At 42.4% G+C, this 22,268-nt stretch overlaps 1 protein-coding gene across 4 annotated transcripts in view; it reads left to right on the top strand.

Moving 5' to 3' along the window:
- Positions 1-22,268, top strand: part of LOC139557593 (rap guanine nucleotide exchange factor 3-like) — a 45,366-nt gene that overhangs the window by 10,252 nt on the left and 12,846 nt on the right. For all 4 annotated transcript variants that reach the window (XR_011671434.1, XM_071372597.1, XM_071372599.1 and 1 more), the window contains 14 exons: positions 847-891; positions 9,830-9,936; positions 10,025-10,146; positions 10,405-10,645; positions 10,812-10,896; positions 11,541-11,601; positions 13,206-13,282; positions 13,435-13,581; positions 13,702-13,805; positions 14,269-14,357; positions 14,863-14,941; positions 19,745-19,895; positions 20,322-20,404; positions 20,823-20,853. Coding sequence is in view for 3 of the 4 variants with exons in the window: in XM_071372597.1 (XP_071228698.1) it covers positions 847-891; positions 9,830-9,936; positions 10,025-10,146; positions 10,405-10,645; positions 10,812-10,896; positions 11,541-11,601; positions 13,206-13,282; positions 13,435-13,581; positions 13,702-13,805; positions 14,269-14,357; positions 14,863-14,941; positions 19,745-19,895; positions 20,322-20,404; positions 20,823-20,853 (1,422 nt within the window). In the remaining variant the exon portion in view is untranslated. The remainder of the gene's footprint in view (positions 1-846; positions 892-9,829; positions 9,937-10,024; positions 10,147-10,404; positions 10,646-10,811; positions 10,897-11,540; positions 11,602-13,205; positions 13,283-13,434; positions 13,582-13,701; positions 13,806-14,268; positions 14,358-14,862; positions 14,942-19,744; positions 19,896-20,321; positions 20,405-20,822; positions 20,854-22,268) is intronic.

The raw sequence follows: 22,268 nt of genomic DNA, 5'->3' as shown, positions 1-22,268 counted from the left end.
AGAAAAACCTCCCTGAAAACAAACAATGTACACAAAAATATGTATCTCATTAAACATTAAACATTAAACAACAAAAATCTCTGAAACTGGAAACACTTATCTCCCTCACTAGCTTTAAGCACCAGCTGTCAGAGCAGCTCATAGATTACTGCACCTGTACATAGCCCATCTATAATTTAGCCCAAACAACTACCTCTTTACCTACTGTATTTATTTATTTATTTTGCTCCTTTGCACCCCATTATTTCTATCTCTACTTTACACTTTCTTCCACTGCAAACCAACCATTCCAGTGTTTTTTTTTAACTTGCTATATTGTATTTACTTCACCACCATGGCCTTTTTTATATTTTTATTTATTTATATATATATTTTATATATTTTGTTTGCCTTCACCTCCCTTATCTCACCTCACTTGCTCACATTGTATATAGACTTATTTTTCACTGTATTATTGACTGTATGTTTGTTTTACTCCATGTGTAACTATGTGTTGTTGTATGTGTCGAACTGCTTTGCTTTATCTTGGCCAGGTCGCAATTGTAAATGAGAACGTGTTCTCAATTTGCCTACCTGGTTAAATAAAGGTGAAATAAATAAATATAAATAAATAAAAACATAAGAATATTCCAGATTCATCCAACCTTTGTGGTCCCACCCAGTGGTTTCTGAGAACAATCAGTTGAGCTAGATCTGTTGGAATGCCTATGAGAGGAAGCCATAATATATTATAGGCCTTATTTATCAGCAATGCCTTGATATTGTAGGCCTTCTGAACAGGATGTGAACCTATGATGGAGAGTGAAATTATTTAATAGTACATGTGTCTTTCTTTCTTTCCCATAGACCCCCCTGCCAGAGGCTCTTGACACACAGGACACCATGAAACAGGTACATAGTATGCCAGTCCAGGGACAGTGAGAGCAACAGAGAGAGAGAGAGAGAGCATTTACATTTTAGCAGATGTTCTTATCCAGATTGACTTATAAAAACAATTAGGGTTAAGTGCCTTGCTCAAGGGCACATCAACAGATTTTTCACCTAATCGGCTCTGGGATTCAAACCAGCAACATTTCAGTTACTGACCCAACACTCTTAAACACTAGGCTACCTGCCGCCCACAATACACTCTTAGAAAAAAGGTGCTATTTAGAACCTAAAATGGTTCTTCGGCTGTTCCATAGGAGAACCCTTTGAAGAACAGTTTTTTGGATCCAGGGAGAACCCTTTTGGGTTCCATGTAAAATCCTTTCCAAAGAGGGTTCTACATGGAAACCGAAAAGAGTTCTACCTGGGGGAAAAAATTGTTCTACCTGGAACCAAAAAGGGTTATCCTATGGGGACAGCCGAAGAACCCTTTTGGAACCCTTTTTGGAGTGTATATACATCACATCCCTACAGCTAGCCTTAGTCCTAAATCAATCTGCTCTGGCTTCTGATGAATCTTCTGATGAATCACAATCTTCCTGAGAAGAGAAACAACAAGGTCACTGAGTAGGAACGTTATTCATTTCAGCCATTTTGACCTCACCCTTAAATAATCTGTTACACCATAGACACACCATAGATTAGAAGCATAGTGGAAATGGTGAATGAAAGTACACTAAATATTGAATGTAGTGTAGTTAACCTCTTGAATCTTTAGGTCTTTAGGGTTAAACATTTAAGATCTCCAACATACAGTAAGATCTCCAACATACAGTAAGATCTCCAACATACAGTAAGATCTCCAACATACAGTAAGATCTCCAACATACAGTAAGCCTCAAAATGATGATCCAAAAACAAACATGACATCAGGCACTACTAGATAGGGGTCTACCTGTGCCCGAGCTCTTGTCCCTTTGCCCTCTCACTCGCCAAGTTCCCTTTTGGGTGGTGGTATATATCCTGTATATATATTACATTTTTTTGTATACAGTTTCTGGTCTGCCCTGTACGGAGGTTGCGCACTCCAGTTATCCAAATATGCATGGCTTGAAATGCGGTCACTGGTTCGTTGAGTGTGTGTAGCAAGCTACCTACTTTGAATATCAGCAGTACTGCCACAGCAGCATAACATTTTAACACTTGATAACACTTCATAATTTATATCATCAATAATATGCAGTTTAGTTGACAGCAGCACTTCATCATTTATTTCCTTATAGAATCATACCCGCGGAAAGGGGGCTGGAGGTGCTGCTATAACATGTTAATACATTTGCCAACGTTATGAAATTACTGCTGTCTGTTCAGGAAGAAATTAAATCATTCAGAAAAGCTTACTACACCATGGGTAGTCCTATAATTTAGCCACAGCCTAGCTGTGGATGTTGTGTAGCCAAATAACAAGGCATAGCCTACAGTCGGGAACGCGCATCAAATCTGTCAGTGAACAGCATGCAGACAAAGCAGGCCTTTTGCAATTTTTCAAATACAATCGCAGGAAAACCCAGGTTGGAAAGCAAATGGCTCCTGCTGAAAAAAGAAGACTAATCTGTCTGTTGTAGGCTACCAAAATATTTTATCAACTTTCAAATACTGTAAGACTTCAATTAAACGTGGTCTCAAATAGCCGCCTGTCACTTTTAATAGCCAGGCAATGACATACATTTCAGCAAATAAACACCAGGTCTATATCACAGGAGGTTGGTGGTACCTTAATTGGGGAGGACGGGCTCATGGTAATGGCTGGAGTGGAATAGGTCAAATGGTATCAAATACATATAACACATGGTTTCCAGGTTTTCATGCCATTCCATTAACGCCGTTCCAGACATTATTATGAGCCGTCCTCCCCTTCAGCAGCCTCCACTGTTCTATATGCATTGTTTATGAGGTTACCATACATGTTTTAGGAGGTATAATGTTTGATTTTCTACATTAAATAATTCAGTAATGACTTGAAAAAATTATGGCAATTATCAGTTTTTATCCAAGTAAGAAACTGCTAGTCATTGGCTGCTAACAGCTGAGAACCGCTAGTTAACTGTAAAACATAAAAACAGTCAACAACTTCGGGAGTACAGACCCCCAGAAATGCACATTCAAAGAGAATTATATATTTTTCAAAATATAATTTATTAAACAATTACATATCCAAATAAGCAAAAGCTGTGCGCATTAAGGGAATAGATTGCTGGCTCAAATAGAAGCCTGTCTCTAACAAGCACCTGTTGTGTTCAGTGATTTAAGCAAATAAACACCCTGGTTATTTTTGAAGTTTTATGGTAGGCATATTGAGTGAACATTGTTTTACAAAGTAAAACAGAGGAAAGGTAGGCTTTTGGCACTCGCCTGCGAGTGAGCTGCACATCATTGGGTGAGTCAGTGAAACTGGAAAGCTTTTTTAGGACTATAATTTCCTCCTCATAGTACAATATGTGTGTCTCCACATACCTAGGCCTAGGCTATTGATGGATTCAAGACGAGGTTGTTTTTATTGGTGTCAGATTCTCAGTTTGTCAGTGTCTAAGTAGCCTGTCATTTTGATCATTTGTGGGGTTTTAAAATAGATTCTGTCAAAGTCTCCAGGCATGTAAAATGACATAGAATTGCATGAAATGCGTTTACTAAAGGCAAAAAACTATCTTAGCTGGTCCCCATGTGTGCAACTTCTGTAAGCTCCTCTACTCTACTGCTCTATGCCACAAGTTGTTGTTTTTCTTCTCATGCATTCTGGTTCCTCAGAGCTCCCCAGGTTACGCTCCTCTCTCACTCACTTTAGTTCAGGTACCTCCCGATTGACACTGAACACAGGTAGTATCGACTCTAACCACCATATACTAAAATATAGCCACTAGCCAGCAAGCTAGCCATACTGTATATCATGAGCTAGAACATTGTGAAAATTAGGATATATTATGAAGTTATTATTTGTATTTGACGAGGCAGCATCTTATTTTCCTGGGGTACAGCAGCATTAAGGCAGTTATATACAATTTAAAATATTACATGACATTACATTTCATAACACTTTACCCAATACATTTAGTGTGTTTAAGATCAGTGAAGATCTTTTTTTTTTTTACTAATTGCGATTTATCGAGCTAGCAGATTTACATCAATACCCTCTTTTCCCTTTTTTTATTTTGAGCACCTGCCCCCTGAAAGGTCTGTGCACAGCCCTGCATGACATTCTCCAACAATTTTAGTAATCTCAATTATATGTCAACCACAACGTGATGACAACAGACATGGCCCTGCCTTCATGCTGTATTCCCAACTAACTTTTTCTCCATGGCAGTTTTATGTGGCATTGTACAGCATTGGCATCCTCTGTAACTGCTGAACCTGTTACTTTTGTGTTCCTAATATCTTCCATCACTGCTTGAGCAGTGGAGTCTATAGAAACACATTCCAAGTCAGGAGAGCACTGCACCTAATATCTAATAATGATGGAGATGGGGATTGATGTCTGGTGGTTTGGGGTTTGGTGCTAGGTATATTCACATACAGGACACACAGTTAAAAAACTTCTTATCAATGCCGTCATGTCTTTTGCAAGTACTGGTCATAAGAGCTTTTGACCTAAATTGTCACATCCTGTTTGAAGTAAAAAGATATATAAAAATCCAGTGCTGTAGTGAGGTATTTCTGAAGTGGGGCAGGAAGTATGCTGGTGGGAAACTATAACCCCTCAGAAAGTCTGACTTGGTCTTGTCTACAGCTCCTCTCTCTGCCCACCTTGTGATGCTACATGTCTCCCTCCAGATACAGTCATGTTCCAGAGAGAACCTCAAGGCAACACAGCCCACCAAGGTCACAGCACAGAGGGAGACTGTAGACTCACCCACAGAGGAAACGTTCATACAGTAGTGGAAACTATAGAGTTTAACACAGACAAGAGGAAGTCGTTCAGTAAACCCACACACCACACTCAGTGACTAATTTATTTGTTTGTGGGCCCCCTGGAATTCATTTTGTTAATTAGTGAGGGCCCACTCCGCTACCTACATAGCTACTGTGCTGAGTGCTCCGCTGCCCCCACCTCACGTTGGTCGTCTTTGTCTGGTCTCTGGTGTGGACTACAAACTTCGTGTTGTATACAACACTGTTCGAACTATTTCATTCCCTCAGTAGGCTACAAAGCATAAGCACGATTTCCTACGAACTACATGTTGTACACAACACTGTTCGAACTATTGCATCCCATGCCTCAGTAAGCATAAGCGCGATTTACTCTTATTTTTTTCAGAAGGAGAGTAGGCTACAGTACATGCCGCGAAATACATTATCGACATGTTCGTCTAGCGATTTCATGTTCTTATAAACTGCTGAGTTACATGCCCCTATTTACTCTCGCCACAATATCAGCATATATGGCTAACGATGCATATACGGCATAACTATGGCACCGTGCAATGCAAAACGAAGTCGCCCATTGTCAGACTATTTTTACCGGTCCGGGTACACGCTCGCTGCCTAGAACGTTCGCTCAGAGGTGGAACGCAGCAAGTAACAGACACGCAGTGTAATTAGCGATTTGAATGTTGTTGTTTTTTCATCACCGTTACAAACATTGTCTAAACTGAGCAGGCAGACAGTAAAGTAGTGTTCATTTTTCAGGAACTACAATATGGCAGCAACTATAAAGATTAGCCTACATCCTCAGACAAACCGCTGATTGTTTTTTCCCCAAAGTATAGAGACGACGTCCTGCTTGTGCAACTGGAATATATGTTACAACAAAGAGAGAAGGTTGTAGCCTTTTATAATATATATGTTTGAAATGTTCTTTCAAAATATCCGCAGGGTTTGTATTTCAGCTGTTCAGAAGAGGGTGCGTAAAGACCAAAACTGAAAGGGAGTGTGACTGTGTGCGTAAAATAACACACACGCGCAAAGCGTAATCCGGATCCTTTTTACGCCTCGATCACACCGACGGTGGTGGGGCTGGTGGTGGTGCTGGTTAAAAATGGTATGCAGCATCAGCTGGACATGTGTGCAACAAAAGTTCAACATTCACCTGCTACCATTTCTGTCAAGCCGTCTACACATACAGTTTGATAAATCCAACGTATTCACCACCCCGAACGTACTGCAACTGCCTCTACAACGCAATGCGGCAAGGCAAAGGCAGCGTTTCATTGGATAATGAATGTAATTCTGGCGGTATGATCGAAGCGTCAGCTTTACGAAGAAGAAAGGGTTTTCCGGAGGAGTGGGTGGGGCGTTATCTGTAGCCACAGCCTAAAGATTCATATATTTTTAAATATAGATAGTGAATCGAGGAATAAATACACAGTGAATAACAATAACAGGGCTATATACAAGGAGTACCAGTACTGAGTCGATGTGCAGGGGTACGGGTTAATTGAGATAGCTTCAATATATATGCAAAAGTATGTGGACACCCCTTCAATTGAGTGGATTCGGCTATTTCAGCCACACCCATTGCTGACAGGTGTATAAAATCTAGCACACAGCCATGCAATCAACATAGACAAACATTAGCAGTAGAATGGCCCCACTGAAGAGCTCAGTGACTTTCAATGTGGTACCGTCATAGGATGCCACCTTTCCAACAAGTCAGTTTGTCAAGTTTCTGCCCTGCTAGAGCTGCCCCGGTCAACTGTAAGTGCTGTTATTGCGAAGTGGAAACTTCTAGGAGAAACAACGTCTCAGCCACGAATTGGTAGGCCACACAAGCTCACAGAACAGGACCGCTAACTGCTGAAGCGTGTAGCGCATAAAAAACATCTGTCCTCGGTTGCAACACAGTTCCAAAGTGCCCCTGGAAGCAATGTCAGCATAAGAACTAGGATTGCAAAGGGTCGGAAACTTTCCGGTAAATTTCCGGAATTTTTCCCTGTGAAGTTAAGCCCTGTAATTTTGGGAATTTTGCTTACATTCATCAAAAAAGTTAGCTTATAACTGAACCTTGAGCCATCCTCAACAAGGTTGGAAAGTGACAGTGAAGATGAGGCTTCAGAGTCTGATGTTCAAGAGGTGGACATTGAGGAGGTCCAGGGAGAAGACATGGAAGCCTGAGAGGAAGACAACCAAAGCTTTAGTTTCTAGACTATCATTTTACAGATGTATGTTGAAAACGTTTTTGGGAGATGCGATGGATCATTGCCGATCATTCAATATTCCCTTTTGTTGTTCAGCGAAATCATCCCATGTGAAGACTAAACTCATTTAATTAAAGTTCAATTCGTAACTAAATATTTTTTTACAATTCTATTGGAAGGATTTAATCATTTGCAATTATGTCTACTTGTGATAAAGTAAAAGGTTTATGTTTCTGTCTCCATTTGATATGGTGAATAAACTCAGCAAAAAAAGAAACGGCCCTCTTTCAGGACCCTGTCTTTCAAAGATAATTCGTAAAAATCCAAATAACTTCACAGATCTTCATTGTAAAGGGTTTAAACACTGTTTCCCATGCTTGATCAATGAACCATAAACAATTAATGAACATTCACCTGTGGAACGGTCGTTAAGACACTAACAGCTTACAGATGCATAATATGTAATGTGAAACTGTGTAGAATTATAGGAATTGCATTTTAAAATGTATTGAGCCCGAAGAATGAAGTTACCAAACAGTGATTGTTTTTTGTTGTTGTGGGCATTACCGCAGACCACATTAGCTATTGTCAGAGACTACCAGCCAGAGACATCCAACCCATAAACCGTTTTAACAGGCCCAGATGTTCAGGCCCTTTTGTGATGCTACACCATTCAAACACAGACATAGCCATCAAAGGCAGACTTTACTTGGTCTCCATAAGACATTTTTTTATTCATGTTTATCTAAAGCACATAGTCAATCTCTTCCGGAGCTGAAACGTCAAAGAGAGCAGTGAGAGAGTGGGCCACGTCTACAGTAAGTACAGTATGTCATTCACTGGCACTGGCACACCTGTGTGAAAAGTGTTTACTCTGTAACCTGACACATGCAGTCAGAACAATCAAGTGAAGAACTAGACATACTGCCTTTCTTTTTTATTGTCTATGATCAAGGTTAGGAAGTGACATTCTGTACCCAGAATGTAGTGTAGGAAAGGTTATGTTTTGGTCTGTTTTATTAATAACAATGTGTTTAAGATAGCAAACGGAACACAGCCACAGTAGAAATGCCAGCCTGGCTGCAATGATGATAGGTGATTTATGCATTTGGAGATTATTATCTCAGTGTCAGAGGTCAGAGGTAACCTGCTTAAGAACATGGTGGTAGCTAGTGGTCCCACAGGGACAGTCAGGGCACATGGGAATAGTAGTGACCTCCAGCAAGCACAGCCAGTCTGCAGGCCTGGGAATGGGGGGCACAGCAGATGCCAGAGGAGAGGATGAGAGGTTTAGAATGATGCCTACAGTCTTTGAATAAAACAGCCAATGAGAAAACTGGTGGATGAAGGGGGAAAAGAAGGGAGGGTTGAGGATCCCTCAGTTAACTTCTCACACAGCAGGTGTGTCTCTATGAACTTCCATTCCTTTGTCCATGGTTCTGAAAACACTTTATTTGAAATGTTGCTGAGGTCTTTAATACTTGAGTCTGGCTGTATGAGAACCCCAGGTTCTGTCAGGTTATGTTGTCATAGCAGAGGCCTGAGTCGGCAGATCAGTCACGGGTCAAGAGCCAATCATTTCATCCTGAGTGGCGTGGAGCCAGAGCCATTGGCCATGGCAGGCTAGTGAGAGGAGAGAGAGGCAAAATGTCCTCACAGGGAGACTGGAACACCACAACACCAAGCCAAGTGGAGAGAAAAGCCATAGGAAATGGTGTTCATTGAGTTCAATCTGAATCTCAAGACCACCACCTTGGACAAACAGTGCCCTGAAAGAAGCCCAAGAACAAACAAGCAACTGTGTGAGTCACTAGTGGAATCACAAGACTAGTTTAGGAGAAAGAAAATACAGAGTGGGAGGGAGTGAAAATAAGAAAGGGAGAAGAAGGTGAAAGAGTGTTCTAGTTCATTAATAAATCCAGTAAATATTGTTATGTAGTAGTTTTTAATATTGGTTTTGTCAATTATTATGTAATAGTTTGTAATATTGGTTTTGTCAATTATTATGTAATAGTTTGTAATATTGGTTTTGTCAATTGTTATGTAGTAGTTTGTAATATTGGTGTTTGTTACGGACGTTGCACATGAACAGGAAAAAGTAGGACAGAGACAGCATAGCAACAGTCACAATGTGTTGTGAGTTATGTAAGCTTTGGTCTGCATCACTGATTGCTTTTACACTCTTTAAAAAAAAATGTTTTATTCCATATCCTGTTTGGGTGGTAGAGCAGGACAGAGACAGAGACAGAGACAGAGGGGGGGGTAAAATTAGAGGGGTGTTCACTCTTTATTCTAAATGATAGTGAGAAAGTGGAAGGAAAGTGAAAGCTGTCAGAAAGGAAAAGTTGTCACTATAGCCAAGTGACATCCACCTCTTCTCTCTTATGCGGAGGGAATTTAGTTGTGTGCTTGCCTCCCACACACACAATTAGGGCCCCCGCAAAGAGAAACTCAACTCACACTAGTGACATCACACATGGTCTACTTTCTATAATGCTCCTCTCAGAAGATATGTTTTCTGACACTTGCTTTTCACATTTCATTCTAACTCCTGCCTGCAGTAGGTCACTGTTGTCACTTATTCTATTGATAAACAAGACCTTCTGTGATATTTCACATTTCTGCTTTATTCCTAGAATCTCCTATCTTAACACATCATATAAAGGATTGTTGGTTGTGTGTCTATGATAAGCATAGAAAGAGACCCATCGTCCAATTATCTTTTGATTTGTACAAAGCCTACATTTCACTTGTATCAAGTATTTTCTAAGCTTTCTCTCTCTCTCTCTCCCTATTTCTTTCTTTCTCTTTCGCTCACTCACCCCTTGTAGTTTCTGTCTGATCGTATTCTGAAGGCATCGAGGGTGGTGTACAGTGCCTTGATAGAGCGTAACCCTGGCCTGATCAGGGACAGAAAGCATCACCTGAAGACCTACAGGTATTATTGGGCCTCCTATATCAATGACTGCAATAACTATTGCTTTGTATAGTTCCCTTGTAGAGGTCTCACTCTCTCCTCCTTACAGACAATGTTGTTCGGGGAAAGATCTTGTTGATTGGCTGATGAAGCTAAACAAATGCCTCCAATCAAGGAGCCAGGCAGTTGGAATGTGGCAAGTCCTGGTGGATGAAGGAATCATTGTTCATGGTAAATGAGATTGCTTTTTAAGATGTGTATATAAAGTAACTGCAATTCTTTCACCAAGTTCAAAATTCTTAATCAAGCCATAGCAGTTTTGGTCATTGTAAGTTTTGTGATAGTTATAGTCCTTGTTTTTAACAAGTCCTCACTTTCATTAGAGTGGGTGAGAGTATTATCATCATGTATTATCAAATATGATTAGTGAGAATCAACTCCTCTCTGTGAGTGTAACAAAACTCAATGTCTCCTATCATCACAATGTAGTGAAGCAAGAGTTAAACTTCCATGACAAAGACACTCAATTTTACCGCTTCCTGGATTCGGAGTTTGGACTAAACCACTTGACTAATGAGAAGGATGCACTGAGTCACACAGCCAATGAGAATATCTACCTGAAACACACAACCAATGAGAAGGACCAATCAGACGAAGAGCTGCAGGAGGGTTTGTCGTTATTACTCCAGATGGGTCCAGATGCTCTTCTGACCATGATTTTACGTAAATGGTGAGTTCCATTTTATTATAGTGTGTGTCTGAATCAAGTTTGTTTTACCCTTGAAGTCAAGGGGACAATGAACTTGTATTCTATCCTATCCTATCATAACCCATCCTATTCTAAATCATAGCCTGTGACAGTATTGTAACCTGCCCATATCCCTTCCACTCTGTAGCCCTACCCAGCGAAGTGCTGAGGACCTGGAAGTGATCTATGAGGAGCTGCTTCATGTCAAGGCTGCTGCTCATCTCTCCACCTCCGTGAGTGACAGCATCCTGTTCTGTCCCTGGGCTGGTTGAGTCCTAAATGTCACACTTCCCTATGTAGTACACTACTTTTGAACAAGGCACATAGGGCTCTGGCCAAAAGTAGTAAACTCCATAGGGAATATGGGGCCATTTAGGATGCATACAGCCTGAGTCTAGTCAGAAGATGTTCAGAACGTTCTGTAGAAATAAGAAACTGCTACACCATGGGCCGTATTCAAAGTCTCAAGGTAGGAGTACTGATACAGCGTCAGTTTTGCCTCATAGATCATAATGAATAAGATTATTTGGACGGGGGGGGATCTGATTCTAGGTCAGTAGTCCTACTCTTAGACACTTTGTGAATTAAATATGGACCCAGTTCTTAGAAAGTGGATTGAGCCTCCTGTGGACTAGAAAACCTGCACATGATGACGGTTTCCCGGATCCAGATTAAGTCTACTCCTGGGATGCAAAAGCAATCCTCAATAGAGTATCAAAAGTGATTGAAAGTGGTTTTAAATCCAGGAATCCATTTAATCTGGGTCCGAGAGGAGGAAGTAACCCTACTGTATGTCCCGTAGAGCTTTACACTGCCCCTCCCTCTGACCTCTCCCTGTTCAACCCTGTCTTGTTCCCTTTCCCTTTTCCTGTTGTAGGTGCGTAAGGAATTGGCAGCAGTGTTGGTGTTTGAGTCCCATGCCAAAGCAGGCACAGTATGTGAGTGTGATAGTCTGTAGTAGTCATCTGTGATGTTTGTTTGAACTGTGGTGGACCCACATCACTACCACAGTGCTATAGATGCTCTGTCTCTGTTTCCATCCTCCCCCTCACTGCAGTATACAACTAACCTGTCCTTTAGGCAGAACTAATTATTCCTGCCACTGATGTAAAACCTACTGAAACCCACTAGAATATTTCAACATCTTTATCTTGGACAATCAGTCCATTAGATTGTCAGAGAAAGCTGTGTATCGGCAGAGCTGACTGAAACGCCAACCTAAATGCCGTGTGTACCTTTGTGAACATGGACAAGAAGATACAGATCACCAGTATTTTGCCTCCCAGCCTTTCGTTTTGATTGGACTTAGTCAGTGGTGTAAAGTACATAAGTAAAAGTTTTTTGAGGTATTTGTACTTTACTTTACTATTTATATTTTTGGCAGCTTTTACTTTTACTTCACTACATTCCTAAAGAAAGTAATGTAATTTTTACTCCATTCATTTTCCCTGATACCCAAAAGTAGTCGTTACATTTTGACAAGAAAATGGTCCAATTCACACACTTATCAAGAGAACATCCCTGGTCATCTCTACTGCCTCTGATCTGGCAGACTCACTAAATACACATGCTTTGTTTGTAAATGATGTCTGTGTTGGAGTGTGACCCTGGCTATCCGTAAATAAAATAAAAACCAAGAAAATTGTGCCGTCTGGTTTGCTTAATATAAGGACGTTGAAATGATTTATACTTTTACTTTTGATACTTGAGTACATTTAAAACCAAATACTTTTAGACTTTTACTGAAGTAGTATTTTACTGGGTGACTTTCACTTTTACTTGAGTAAGTTTTCATTACTTTTTCTCAAGTATGACAATTGATGACTTTTCCCACCACTGGACTTAGTGCCCTTTGGGACATCATTACCTGTGAAGATGATTGACTTAGTGCCCTTTGGGACATCATTACCTGTGAAGATGATTGACTTAGTGCCCTTTGGGACATCATTACCTGTGAAGATGATTGACTTAGTGCCCTTTGGGACATCATTACCTGTGAAGATGATTGACTTAGTGCCCTTTGGGACATCATTACCTGTGAAGATGATTGACTTAGTGCCCTTTGGGACATCATTACCTGTGAAGATGATTGACTTAGTGCCCTTTGGGACATCATTACCTATGAAGATGATTGACTTAGTGCCCTTTGGGACATCATTACCTGTGAAGATGATTGACTTAGGTAATGATGTCCCAAAGGGCACTAAGTCAATCATCTTCACAGGTAATGATGTCCCAAAGGGCACTAAGTCAATCATCTTCATAGGTAATGATGTCCCAAAGGGCACTAAGTCAATCATCTTCACAGGTAATGATGTCCCAAAGGGCACTAAGTCAATCATCTTCATAGGTAATGATGTCCCAAAGGGCACTAAGTCAATCATCTTCACAGGTAATGATGTCCCAAAGGGCACTAAGTCAATCATCTTCACAGGTAATGATGTCCCAAAGGGCACTGTGAAGATGATTGACTTAGATGCTGATGTGTGAGAGAGAGAGACCGGTGTGATTAATCCTGATTATGTGTCTCTGTGTTTCTCAGTGTTCAGTCAGGGAGACAAAGGTACTTCCTGGTACATCATCTGGAAGGGCTCAGTCAATGTCATCACACATGGAAAGGTAAGGCCATTACCCCAAGTATCTTACTTGTTTACAATTCTTTAGTATACACTTTTGATAAATATTTGGATACTAACTTTGAATTCTATTCACACTGTACTTACAGTTACATAGTTATACCTTGTGTGTGTACGTGCGTGTATGTGATGCAGGGCCTGGTGACGACGTTACATGAGGGAGAAGACTTTGGGCAGCTGGCCCTGGTGAACGATGCTCCCAGAGCAGCCACCATCATCCTGAGAGAGGACAACTGCCACTTCCTACGAGTCGACAAACAGGACTTCATACGCATCCTCAAGGTGGGTTTCGTCACAACCTGATGTTGTGTACATATCGTATTCATACTGATGTGTACTGTTCCTGTGTGCATTCATACAGTATGTGTGTAAGTAGATAAAGTCTGTATGACTGTGTTTCAGGATGTAGAGGCTAACACTGTGCGTCTGGAGGAACATGGGAAAGCTGTGCTGGTGCTGGAGAAGGCTGAGTCGACCAATCAGGGAGGGACAGGAAACATCAGCAAGTAAGGCACGCACACCTCTCATACAGCATACTGTATAACAACAGTTAAACAAGCACTTTTAGATTCATCATTCAACCTTAATGAACACACTCATCCAAGGCGTTATTAATCCAATGTCATGTAAACACATTTCTTTGCTGTAGAGTGTAACACGTTTCAGTACCATTTTTGTGGACAGTGTTGTTAATTGTGGCAGTTACCGGCTCACCTATTGTTGATTCAACACAGAAATGGATTTCAACCCTGTTCAGTTGAATGGACTGCACTTTATCTCACCTCGTGTTTTAACAAACATTGGGTTTAATGAATGTGATGCTGGTGATGCTGACTGCCTCTTTAGTAAAGTGTCTGCCTGTTGCTCTCTACACACCTACACACATACCTATACTCTCTTCCTCTTCCTGTCTTCCCTTTCTATCTCTTTTGCTCTCTCTCTCTGTCTCCCTCTCCCACAAACACACAGGTATACGGTGATGTCTGGAACACCAGAGAAGATCCTAGAACACCTGCTTGAGACAGTGAAGTTGGATACTAATGGCAATGATGCTATAGGTATGATGCTATAGGTATGATACTGTAGGTATTATGCTATAGGTATGATGCTGAATGGCTTGCCTTAGTCCAAACATCTCTCTACTATAGTGGCTGGGCCCCTCTATATCAGTTGACCACTGACATACTCCCACTGTTTTATGTTCAAAGAACAGGAGTACCTCTTTTAAGACACACTATAGTGAACAATCTGGTGACCAGGATGAACATACAGTAGCTTCACCTCTGAATCCTCAGCCAAACTTTAAAGATAGTTTTATGGGAACTGTTTGTTTGGGTCATTCACATGAAACAGCCAACAAAGACAGAAAACAACAGGCAGAATCAGGTCAGTCACATTCCTGGCTATATATTATATCTCCGCTAAAAGCCAACATCAGATGACTCAAATTGTTCCTGTGTTTTTCAGGTAGGAAGCACGGGGACTGCGGGAGAGACACATAATGCCATTAGGCCTTGTTAGTGTGTTATGTGTTGTTAGTGTGTTATGTCTGTGTGCCTACAGATCCCTGTGTGAGCGACTTCCTACTGACCCACAGGGTCTTCATGCCCTCCAGCCAGCTCTGCCCGGCCCTACAACAGCAATATCCTTTATGATGATGTAGGTGTGATAATGATGACAATGCCGTAAGTTGTTGTGTTTATTTTTATTTACTATGCCTCAATTCAATCAGTTCAAGTGTTAACCGGCATTGGCAGACATCCTTATAGCAGATGTTTTGGCAGTGTAACTGCGGTATTTTAAATGTTTTTATTTAACGTTTATTTAACTAAGCAAGTCAGTTAAGAACAAATTCTTATTTACAATGCCAGCCTAGGAACAGTGGGTTAACTGCCTTGTTCAGGGGCAGAACGACAGATTTTTTATTTGTCAGCTCGGGATTCGATCTAGCAACCTTTAGGTTACTGGCCCAACACTCTAACCACTAGGCTACCTGCTGCCCCTGTGGGCTGAGCTTGTGTGTCACAAACTATCCCTTTCCTTATTATACCTACCGCGTTAGAAGCTCAAAACGGTAACAGAAAGTGTAGGCTAATGCATGTTTTCATGTTAATTTGGATGGGGGGGGACTTATAGATTATCAGTCTAATCGAGGTGTAGAACATAGAATATCACTCATTCAAGTGCTTGAACTTCTAACATGGCTGCATGGGATTTGTCAGATTATAAAAAATTGGTGGTTTGTTGCATCCAATAGTAGTGTCCGTGATAAGATAAAGCAAGGAGCCACTTGTGGATTTGACACTTTTGACAGCTCTAACGCAGTTCCACCTCCGAAATCTACTAGAATCTAGCATTTACATTATGTCTCTATAAAGAGACAACAATTTGTCCTTATAAAGGGAAAGCCAGTCATGTCGCGGAAACCGACGACTCGCTCCTGGACGAGCTAAACACCTTATTTGAGGAAAACACAGAGCCGCCAACGTGGGCCACCGCCGTTCATGAGGACTGTGAGCTCTCAATTTGCATACCGCCCCAACAGATCCACGGATGACGCAATCGCCATCGCAGTGCACACTGCCCTATCCCATCTGGACATGAGGAATACCTATGTAAGAATGCTGTTCATTGACTACAGCTCAGCCTTCAACACCATAGTGCCCTTCAAGCTCATCACTTTGCTTGGAGCCATGGGTCTGAACCCGCGACCTGTGCAACTTGGTCCTGGACTTCCTGACAGGCCAACCCCAGGCAGCAACACCTCAGCCACGCTGATCCTCAACACGGGGGCCCCACAAGGGTGCATGCTCAGCCCCCTCCTGTACTCCCTGTTCACCCATGACTGCGTAGCCATGCACGTCTCCAACTCAATCATCAAGTTTGCTGACGATACAACAGTGGTAGGCCTGATTAACAACAATGACGAGACAGCCATGGCGGAGTGGTGCCAGGAAAATAACCTCTCCTTCAACATCAACAAAATGAAGGCTCTGATTGTGGACTTCAGGAGACAGCAGAGAGAGCACACCCCCATCCACATCAACTGGGCTGCAGTGGACAGGGTGAAAGGTTTCACGTTCCTCGGCATGCAAATCACTGACAACCTGAAATGGTCCATCCACACAGGTGAAGAAGGCACAACAGAAATTTGTTTTGGCCCCTGATCCACGGCCTGTCCACTCTGCTACCATCAAGAAGGCGGAGACCGTACAGGTGCATCAAAGCTGGGACCGAGAGACTGAAAAACAGCTTCTATCTCCAGCTCCTATCAGACTGTTAAATAGTCACCACTAACCGGCCTCCGCCCAGTGCCCTGCCCTGTACTTAGTCACTGTTATTAGCCGGCTACCACTCGGTACTCTATTCTGCACCTTAGAGACTGCTGCCCTATGTACATAGTCATTGAACACTGGTCATACAGTGCATTCGGAAAGAATTCAGACCCCTTGACTTTTCCACGTTACAGCCTTGTTTTAAAATTGATTCAATTGTTTGTTTTTTCTCTTCAATCTATTCACAATACCTCATAATAAGAAATGGAAATATCACATTTACAGAAGTATTCAGAGCCTTTACTCAGTACTTTGTTTTTAGCACCTTTGGCAGCGATTACAGCCTTGATTCTTCTTGGGTATGATGCTACAAGCTTAGCACACCTGTATTTGGGGAGTTTCTCCCCTTCTTCTCTGCAGATCCTCTCAAGCTTTGTCAGGTTGGATGGGGAGCATTGCTGCACAGCTATTTTCAGGTCTCTCCAGAGATGTTCATTCAGGTTTAAGTCCAGGTTCTGGCTGGCTACTCAAGGACATTCAGAGACTTGTCCCGATGCCACTCCTGCGTTGTCTTGGCTGTGAGCTTAGGGTCGTTGTGCTGTTTGAAAGTGAACCTTCGCCCCAGTCTGAGTTACTGAGCACTTTGGGGCAGGTTTTCATTAAGGAGTTCTCTGTACTTTGCTCCGTTCTTCTTTCCCTCGATCCTGACTAGTCTCCCAGTTCCTGCCGCTGAAAAACATGGGGGAAGGCAGGTGTGCGTACAGATGGTGGCAGGATAGCGTAATGCTGGGGAGCCTGGCGCCTTCGCCCGCCAGGGAGGGAGAGCGGGAGCAGGCGTGACAGTACCCCTCCCTCTAGGGGCGCCACCCGGCGTCCCACCTGGGCAAGCCTGACGGCCGAGGCACGGGCGCTGGGCAAGCCGGCTGGGCGTAAACTCCCGACGAACCGGCAGAGGCATAGGAGCCTGACGATCCGGCTGAGGCGTGAACGCTTGTCGATCCCGCTGCGGCGTGGAAGCCCGATGATCCGGCTGTGGCGTAAAAACCTGACAATCTGGCTGAGGCCCGACGTGGGATGGGCACCTTCTGAGCCAACCGGGGCAAGAACCTCTCGAGCCAACTAGGGCTTGACAGCCCGACAAGCTGGCTTAGGCACCACCGGTTCCATCGGTGTCGGCCCCCGGAACCGACGTCACCACCAACCGGAACGCCAGCACTCCCTGATACTTCGTTAGATGGCTGCAGCATTCTGTAAGGACCGATGCTGGAGATGAGAAGCAGGTACAGGGAGTTGATATTTAATACAAAACAGACAGGCAACAAACCAGGAAAAGCATCAGCACACGGGTAAACAAGCACATATGACAATTAATGCTGCACAGTGAATAAAGTGTGGAACCAGACAGATATAGGGGAGGTAATGACAGAGGTGATTGAGTCCAGGTGAGTCTAATAATCGCTGACGCGCGTGACGGGGAAGGGCAGGTGTGCATACTGATGGTGGCGGGAGTGCGTAATGCTGGGGAGCCTGGCGCCTTCGCGTGCCAGGGAGGGAGAGTGGGAGCAGGCGTGACACAATCAAACATTTCAAGGATTAACAATGGAAACAGGATGCACCTGAGCTCAATATCCAGTCTCATAGCAAAGGGTCTGAATACTTATGTAAATAAGGTATTTCTGTTTTTATTTATAATACATTTGCAAACATTAAAAACAAAAACAAAAAAAATCCGTTGTCGTTATGGGGTATTGTGTTTAGATTGAGGATATTTTGTATAATCCATTTTAGAATAAGGCTGTAAAGTATCAAAAGGTGGAACTAAGTCAAGGGGTTTGAATACTTTCCGAATGCACTGTATATTCCGGACTCTGACATTGCTGGGGGGGGGGGGGGGATTTGTGTGTATTGTTTTGTATTCTTAGGTATACTGCACTTAGGTATACTGCACTGTTGGACCTACAAACATAAGCATAAGAATCGGCTTTCTATTCCGCAACAAAGCCTCCTTCACTCACGCCGCCAAACTTACCCTAGTAAAACTGACTATCCTACCGATCCTCGACTTCGGCGATGTCATCTACAAAATAGCTTCCAATACTCTACTCAGCAAACTGGATGCAGTTTATCACAGTGCCATTCGTTTTGTTACTAAAGCACCTTATACGACCCACCACTGCGACCTGTATGCCCTAGTCGGCTGGCCCTCGCTACATGTTCGTCGTCAGACCCACTGGCTCCAGGTCATCTACAAGGCTATGCTAGGTAAAGTGCCGCCTTATCTCAGTTCACTGGTCACGATGGCTACACCCACCCGCAGCACGCGCTCCAGCAGGTGTATCTCACTGATCATCCCTAAAGCTAAAACCTCATTTGGACGCCTTTCCTTCCAGTTCTCTGCTGCCTGCGACTGGAACGAATTGCAAAAATCTCTGAAGTTGGAGACTTTTATCTCCCTCAACAACTTTAAAAATCTGCTATCCGAGCAGCTAACCGATCGCTGCAGCTGTACATAGTCCATCTGTAAACTACCCACCCAATTTACCTACCTCACCCCCCATACTGCTTTTATTTATTTACTTTTCTGCTCTTTTGCACACCAGTATCTCTTCTTGCACATGATCATCTGATGATTTATCACTCCAGTGTTAATCTGCTAAATTGTAATTATTCGATTTATTGCCTACCTCATGCCTTTTGCACACATTGTATATAGATTCTCTTTTTTCTACCATGTTATTGACTTGTTTATTGTTTACTCCATGTGTAACTCTGTGTTGTCTGTTCACACTGCTATGCTTTATCTTGGCCAGGTCGCAGTTGCAAATGAGAACTTGTTCTCAACTAGCCTACCTGGTTAAATAAAGGTGAAATAAAAAAAAATTAATTTTTTTTGCTGCACCTGCGATAACATCTGCATAATATGTGTACGTGACCAATACATTTTGATTTAAGTGGATCACATACCCACCATTTGTGGGAGTATTTTCAATTGGTCTACCAAAAACAAATGAAATGTTTTAAATGTTATTAAACTAAATAAATTAAACAAATTAACATAATTTAACCAAAGCATCCAGTCGACAGGAGCTCAGACAGTGATCTAGGTCTAGAATAGCTGTGTTAAGTTGTTGTTCAGATGGGTAGGTTCCCTTCCTTAACCTTGAGTGCACTTACCATGCCGAGCCGTCTGAGGGCTCAGAGCTGGAGAAGGCAGCCTACGCCCTCAACACCAAGCAAAAGATAGTGAAGCTGATTGGCCAGTGGGTGGCGCTGTTCAGCCAGATGCTCAAAGACGACCCCATCGCTGTTGACTTCCTGGAGGTGAGTGAGTTTGGTAGTGGGCTTCTCTATGAACACACACAGATATTATGTGTATGTACAGATATATACAGATGTAGGATCTTAATTTGAGACAGCTTGCTACAGCAACAGAAAATGTGAATTATTATGTGGATATTAATTAATAAAAAAATTGTTGCAGGGGTTGATAAAAAAAATTGTTAGGGCAAATCAAGACTGACATTTTAAATTGGAAATTAGAAGCCTTTGTAAACCTTGAATACATTACAAGTTTACATTTCCTCCTGTGCAGAAAAATTCTCAGCAACAAATGAGTGATCAAATTAAGATCCTACATCTGTAGATTATCTACACAGGATCAAAAATAGCAGTCTTATATTAATGTTATTTATCCAAATATAAGGCTCTTAAAAGTAGATAATATAGAACATATTGTATGCATGACAGACGCTGAGGAAAGAGGTGTCAGGTGACTCCCGTCTGTCCAGTATGCTGAGAGAGCAGCTCAGAGACAGGAGGAGAACCAGAGTGTGAGTAGGAACACATCACCCAGTCAGTCTGTCATATAGAATAACCGACCAGGTGAATGAATGAGGTCAAAGGTCAAGATACCTGTTATATGTCATGGGTTGGATTGGATATTAATGGTATGACTTCAGTAATGTGAAACTTAAGTTATGTTTATTTCTATGTACTGTACTCACATTTTGAGAGGCTCACATACCCAACATTTATGGCAGTGTATTTTTTATCTGTCTACCAAAACCAATTAACAAGGCATCTAGCTCCTCCTGCTGAAGAGACAGACTAGTGTTCAGTCGACAGAAGCTGAAGCAGCCACGTTGTTAACATTATGAAGTATTGTAACCAGGATGATGGGAATATTTCTAGCATGTAGATTCTAATGCAAATATTTTAGCATTTTTGTATTTTTCAATATCTTTCCAGGCTGGAAAATGGTTTTGGGTCACTGGCAAGGGTAAGCTACTTTATAATAATAATAATAATATGCTTATAATGAATAATCTTGGTTAACCCAGAACTAAAATCTTGCATAATTTTGTCAGATTCTCAAGTTATGTTTTAGTAGTCTGTCCACGAGAGTACATGCTCAATAAAGATAACTTGTGCACGCACACATACACTATATGTACAAAAGTATGTGGACACCCCTTCAAATGAGTGGATTTGGCTATTTTAGCCACACCCATTGCTGACAGGTGTTTAAAATCGAGCACACCGCTATGCAATCTCCATAAACAAACATTGCCAGTAGAATGGCCTTATTGAAGAGCTCAGTGACTTTCAATGTGGCACCGTCATAGGATGCCACCTTTCCAAAAAGTACGTTTGTCAAATTTCTGCCCTGCTAGAGCTGCCCCGGTCAACTGTAAATGCTGTTATTGTGAAGTGGAAACTTCTAGGAGCAACAATGGCTCAGCCGCGAAGTGGTAGGCCACACAAGCTCAAAGAACGGGACAGCTGAGTGCTGAAGCACGTAGCGTGTAAGAATCGCCTGTCCTCAGTTGCAACACTCACTACCGGGTTCCAAACTGCCTCTGGAAGCAACGTCAGCAAAAGAACTGCACAAGGAGCTTCATGAAATTGGTTTCCATGGCCAAGCAGCCTCACACAAACCTAAAATCACCATGCGTAATGCCAAGCGTCAGCTGGAGTGGTGTAAAGCTCACCACCATTGGACTCTGGAACAGTGGAAACGTTCGACAGACGAACCTGGGTTTGGTGGATGCCAGGAGAACGCTACCTGCCCGAATGCATAGTGCCAACTGTAAAGTTTTGCGGAAGAGGAATAATGGTCTGGGGCTGTTTTTCATGGTTTGGGCCCCTTAGTTCCAGTGAAGGGAAATCTTAACGCTACAGCAGCGTACAATGACATTCTAGACGATTCTGTGCAAACTTTTGTGGCAAAAGTTTGGGGAAGGCCCTTTCCTGTTTCAGCATGACAATGCTCCCGTGCACAAAGCGATGTCCATACAGAAATTATTTGTCGAGATTGGTGTGTAAGAACTTGACTGGCCTGCACAGAGCCCTGACCTCAACCCCATCAAACACTTTTGGGATGAATTGTAACTCCGACTGCGAGCCAGGCCTAATCGCCCAACATCAGTGCCGACCTCACTAATGCTGTTGTGGCTGAATGGAAGCAAGTCCCTGCAGCAATGTTCCAACATCTAGTGGACAGTCTTCCCAGAAGAGTTATAACAGCAAAGGGGGGACCAAGTTTATATTAATTCCCATGATTTTGGAATGAGATGTTCGACGAGCAGGTGTCCACATACTTCTGGTCATGTAGTGTACTTCTGCTCCTCTGGTTATTACTACATTACATGCCCCCTTAGGCAGATTGTGAGATAACAGAACAATGCGAGTCCT

The sequence above is a fragment of the Salvelinus alpinus genome, chromosome 28, assembly GCF_045679555.1.
Source record: "Salvelinus alpinus chromosome 28, SLU_Salpinus.1, whole genome shotgun sequence".
NCBI lineage: Eukaryota > Metazoa > Chordata > Actinopteri > Salmoniformes > Salmonidae > Salvelinus > Salvelinus alpinus.
This window is presented reverse-complemented; position numbering and strand designations above follow the sequence as displayed.